General features: G+C 36.3%; 1 protein-coding gene and 1 long non-coding RNA gene across 2 annotated transcripts in view; both read left to right on the top strand.

The window, feature by feature from the left end:
• The window catches only part of LOC109303406, a 69,595-nt gene extending 65,288 nt beyond the window's left edge, over positions 1-4,307 (top strand). The window contains exon 4 of the long non-coding RNA XR_002099094.1: positions 2,146-4,307. This is a non-coding gene — a long non-coding RNA (uncharacterized LOC109303406). The remainder of the gene's footprint in view (positions 1-2,145) is intronic.
• On the top strand, positions 732-4,307 carry LRRC30 (leucine rich repeat containing 30). Its single transcript, XM_019525611.1, has one exon. It carries the CDS (start codon positions 860-862, stop codon positions 1,754-1,756), a length of 897 nt encoding a protein of 298 aa, XP_019381156.1. The 5' UTR covers positions 732-859; the 3' UTR covers positions 1,757-4,307.
• Positions 4,308-4,554: the final 247 nt, after the last annotated feature.

The following is a 4,554-nucleotide window of genomic DNA, read 5'->3' as shown; positions in this document are numbered from 1 at the left end:
CAGAAAGAGACAATATTTTATCTAAGTTATATGGATGTCTGACTTCTGCCCTCAGCACTCAAGAAAAACCATACTTATTTCATCATAGCCATTAGCAATGTCAGCTTAGTCAGCTTTCAGCTCTACTCCTTCCTTATATTGTGACCCATTCCCTTTCAACACTGTCCATCATGGTCTGTCTCTTGCTTCTGTTTGTTGTTCTGTGCCTCTAGTCATTTCTCCAATTTTGACAGTTATTCCTACCCTTTCTTTCCCATTGCAGTATCACCAATCTCAAACATTCATGTTAGGCTTTGAATAAATGCCAGGTTCTTGTGGTTTGCCTTCTGGTGTCTGAGTTTGGTTTGGTTTTTTTTGGGAGGGAGGGAGGGGAGGATTATTTGGTGGTTGTTTGGCTTTGTGTTGCTTTTAAGTTGCTTTTAATTGTCTTAAAATTGCAGCATGCGCCAGATAATTGAGAAAGCTGCTGACATAGTGAAGTTATATACAGCATCTCTGTGACCTTTTTGCAGTGAAGATACATACGTATCTGTCCAGTAAAGCCCAGACAACGTGACACTGACAGCTGCATTGTGGTATTCAGTTTAAATCTAACAGGTCAGCTCAGCAGTGTCAGTAGCAAGGGTTTCATTACAGTCTGCAGCACTTAAGAAAAACAACGTAAGCTTGTCCTTAAAAGTGAAACTGTTCCTCACCAGCTGTAGAAGGTAGATTTGGTGGCTAGGAGAAGATGTTTTTCTTAGTTATCTTTGTATCTCTTTGATTTTATTTGTGTATTTTGTAAACCTCAGTCCTCTGCCCTTCTTTAAAAGGGAAAAAATCCTAACTTCATTCACCAGCAACAGCAAGCTGTAATGTTATGGGAACTGAACACTCAAAGGACAAGAGGCGGAGAAGGCTGTTTTTGCTGAAAAAAAGTGAAAAGCTACCAGCATGGGAAGATGCCCTTCTCTCAGGAAAAGATCCAAAGTCCCTATTGAAGTGTGGATTGTGTTATGTCAGCCTAAGTCTTATAATGAAGGGGATGAAACATGTGCCCGACTTTTTGTGGGGATTGTCAGAAGTGCAAAAACTGAACCTTTCTCACAATCAGCTTGTGGTTATTCCTTCTGCTTTGGGGAAACTAGACAGATTGGTAGTACTAAACTTGTGTGGCAATCGCCTAAAGTGTCTGCCTAAAGAGACTGGGCTGCTCAGGAACCTGAAGGTTTTATTTGTCAACATGAATTGCCTGACTGAAGTGCCAGCGGAGCTAAGCCTTTGCAGAAAACTAGAAGTTTTGAGCCTTTCACACAACTGCATATCACAACTCCCTTCAAGCTTCACTGATCTGACAAGTCTAAAGAAGCTGAATCTTAGTAACAATTGTTTTGTTCACATCCCGCTATGTGTTTTTGCATTGAGGAATTTAGATTTCTTGCACTTGGGATCCAACAGACTTGAAAACATAGCTGAAAGTGTCCAGCACCTAGTAAACTTGCAAATCTTTATTTTAGAGAATAACAGTATTCGCACTTTGCCGCGGTCTCTGTGCTTCATCACTGCTCTTGAGTTACTAAATGTAGATTACAATGTTATTCAGACTCTCCCTGATGACCTCTATCAACTGCACAGATTGCCAAGAATTGCCTGGAATCCCATGGATAAAGGGCTCCACATTTCACATAACCCTTTGTCCAAACCACTGCCAGAGATTATAGAGGGAGGATTGGATGTTCTCTTCAACTACCTTAAAGAGAAAAAACAGCATGGCTAAATGTGTACTCTGTTTGGGATTAACCCTGTCATCAGTGTCAATGTACTTTCCTGACCAGGCATTTCCACTTCATAACACAAGAAGTCTGAAGACTAAAGATGGATTTAGTAAAGTTTTCTGAAAGCAAGTAAAATGCAGTGTTCTACTTCGATTATGCATAAATTTTATTTTCTAAAAATATCCATCTCTAACCCTCTGTTTGAAATGTCTTTTGGGAAGAATTGTGATAATAATTCTGCTCTTTACTAGACATAAGCTAATGGAAGCCAGTAGCACTATAGAGTGTGTATTTTGCCATTTATCAAAATTGAGTAATAGTAATATAAATAGGAATTCAGTGTATGCGATGTGCTATTGCATTTAACTCCTTCTGACTTCTTCCTGCACAGATAAACCACCACTACATAAACACGCACTACAGTCCAAGCAACCCTCAAGGAAGAATTTTTATTTTTCTATATCTATTATATCCCAAGCACTGTTCTTTCATCCCACCGCTGTGAGAACCCCTATAAATTACAAGGAAAGTTTGCAGCCTTTGAGGGGGATTTCCCAATTGTTTGTTCTCATATGTTCCAAACTTCTCAAAGGAAAACAATTCCCTTATACCAGCTTGCAAACTTTCCCACAAAGTCCCAAGGTCATGATGAAAAGTTACCACAAAAGGCTGACCCAGCACAAGTTCTCAGAAGAATTCACACAGGCTTTCATGAGGGGTGAGAGTTTCAGACAGGTCATCATTCTACTAAATGAAGATTTTCTGATGAAGATGTGTCTAATATTACTAAATGGACAGCTATACTCATTTCCTTCCACACTTCCATGCAATTAAAGCCATGAAATAAACTTTGCTCAGCAGACAGGACATATTTCAAAGGTGAGCTGAAAGCATACTTCTATTTGAACCAATGCAGGCATCAGTTTATGTAGCAGCATCAAAAGCAGGCTTACTTTCTATAATATTCAACATTACTGCATAGCATAAATGTCATGTCTGATGTGGTTCTCCATATTCATCTTTTATAAATGTCCTTCATTAAAGTTTTATAGTGTAATAAGAAGAGGCAGCATGTCAGAGCTGTTAGCAAGTTATTTGACCTGAATCTTCCCTTGCATAAGCATAAAACAAACAAGTTAGTGAAGATAGGGTATAAAGGTGGTAAGAAAACAGCAGTCTAGTTATTTAAAAAAGAAAAACTAAGATAACCTTTTAAGAAAAACTTTGAAGTGTTTCTTTATGTCAAATCTCAGAAATTGACAATCTCTTGTTTATATCTTAATTTGTTCATCATTGATAATAGAAGAAACTTAGTGCTTTTCTCAGTGAAGTTAATGGAAAACTACTGATCCCTATGGAAAGCCATTTGCTTCAGTGACAGAAAGAAGAGCCTAATATCAACACATAGATAACCATAGGTGCATCCAATATTCTTTTGAAATTTGTCAAGGCAGCAGCTTCAGCTGTTACCTTTGATGTACCAGTGCAGTACTGAATATAATGCTAAAGAATCTCCACTGATCAGATAGATGCTCCCATGAGTTGTCTGGTTATCCTAATTTTTTATGATGTTGGTATGGTTTGTGTACCATATAGTTCTTGGTTCTTGGATAACATAGGAATTTCATTACTATGTCCAGTGATTGCATTTTCTTTGTTTCCCTTTTATCCTAGAAAAGGAGGAAAAAATCTTTCTAAAAGGCACATCTGTTTGAGAAGCAATACAAGTAAATGAACAAAACAATTGAGTATCAAACAGCAAAGTGCAGTCATTTCCAGACTTGCTAACTTAAGATATGATTAATGGAACAATTTCACTGTGTACCCAGATTTTCATTTAATTTCCTGCTTAAGGCATAAGATACATAGTAAATTCTAGTTTTTATGCACCATTATGGAGAATAAATTATGAGAGGTTTCATAGAATGATAAGAGAAGTAATACTGCAATTATTTGTAGAGATATATAAAAATAATTTATGTTTTTATTTTGGACATGCATTATTGCATTTTAAATGTTAATTTTACAAGCTCTAAATCTTACATTACATGTAAAGGTTGATAATCCTGCATTAGAGGTAACAAAAGATTAAATGCCTATGGCACTTAGTACCTGAAAAGATTTTTTCTATGCATCTATAGCAAGGACTATATGACACCAGTTAGTTCATGATGTGATTTTGTTAGTAATTTATATGGAAGATGGAGGGACTGGCCAGGATGTATTCATTATGATTTCACTATACAGGGTGAGAATCAACAAATGGTTCAAGAAACTAGGCTGCAGATAATGGACTAAAAGGCAAATTTGAAATAGATAAATGCATGTAGAGAAGCAGCACTTAAAACATGAAATAGAATACCAGTTTAAAATTCAATTCAGTTATTCAGCTGAATAAATGAATAACCTTTTATTCAGCCAAGTAAACCTTTGCAAGTATATCTAACACTTAAAAGTTTCTGCTTTTTAAAGCAGAATAACAAAAAATACTGTGTAAATGGTACTTCAATGTGTAATTCAGATTTCACCATTAAAATCATTTCCATTTCATTACTTTGGTCTTTCTGTACTTCCTGATTTTAAATCAATTTATGTATTTCTTTATTTAAAAAAGGAGTAGTCATACTTGCCTAAAAAAAGTTTTCTGAATTCTTAGTTTGCATAGTGGAGAAATCTCTCGTGACTGCATGTCAGTATTTATGCACAGATACATGCACTAGGTAGGTATGTTATAGTTCTGTCAGTACCAATAAGGGAGAGAAGTAGAGAACAGATGATGTACTTTGCTAGTTCTTTTGGT

This window comes from Gavialis gangeticus, unplaced genomic scaffold, assembly GCF_001723915.1.
Source record: "Gavialis gangeticus isolate Ggan-Ray unplaced genomic scaffold, GavGan_comp1, whole genome shotgun sequence".
Lineage (NCBI taxonomy): Eukaryota > Metazoa > Chordata > Crocodylia > Gavialidae > Gavialis > Gavialis gangeticus.
The sequence above is the reverse complement of the archived record's forward strand: the minus strand, read 5'-3'. Positions and strand labels throughout refer to the sequence as shown.

Coding starts and splice junctions, on each gene's coding strand:
- LRRC30 (XM_019525611.1), top strand. CDS start 860: ATGGGAACTGAACACTCAAAGGACAAGAGGCGGAGAAGGCTGTTTTTG.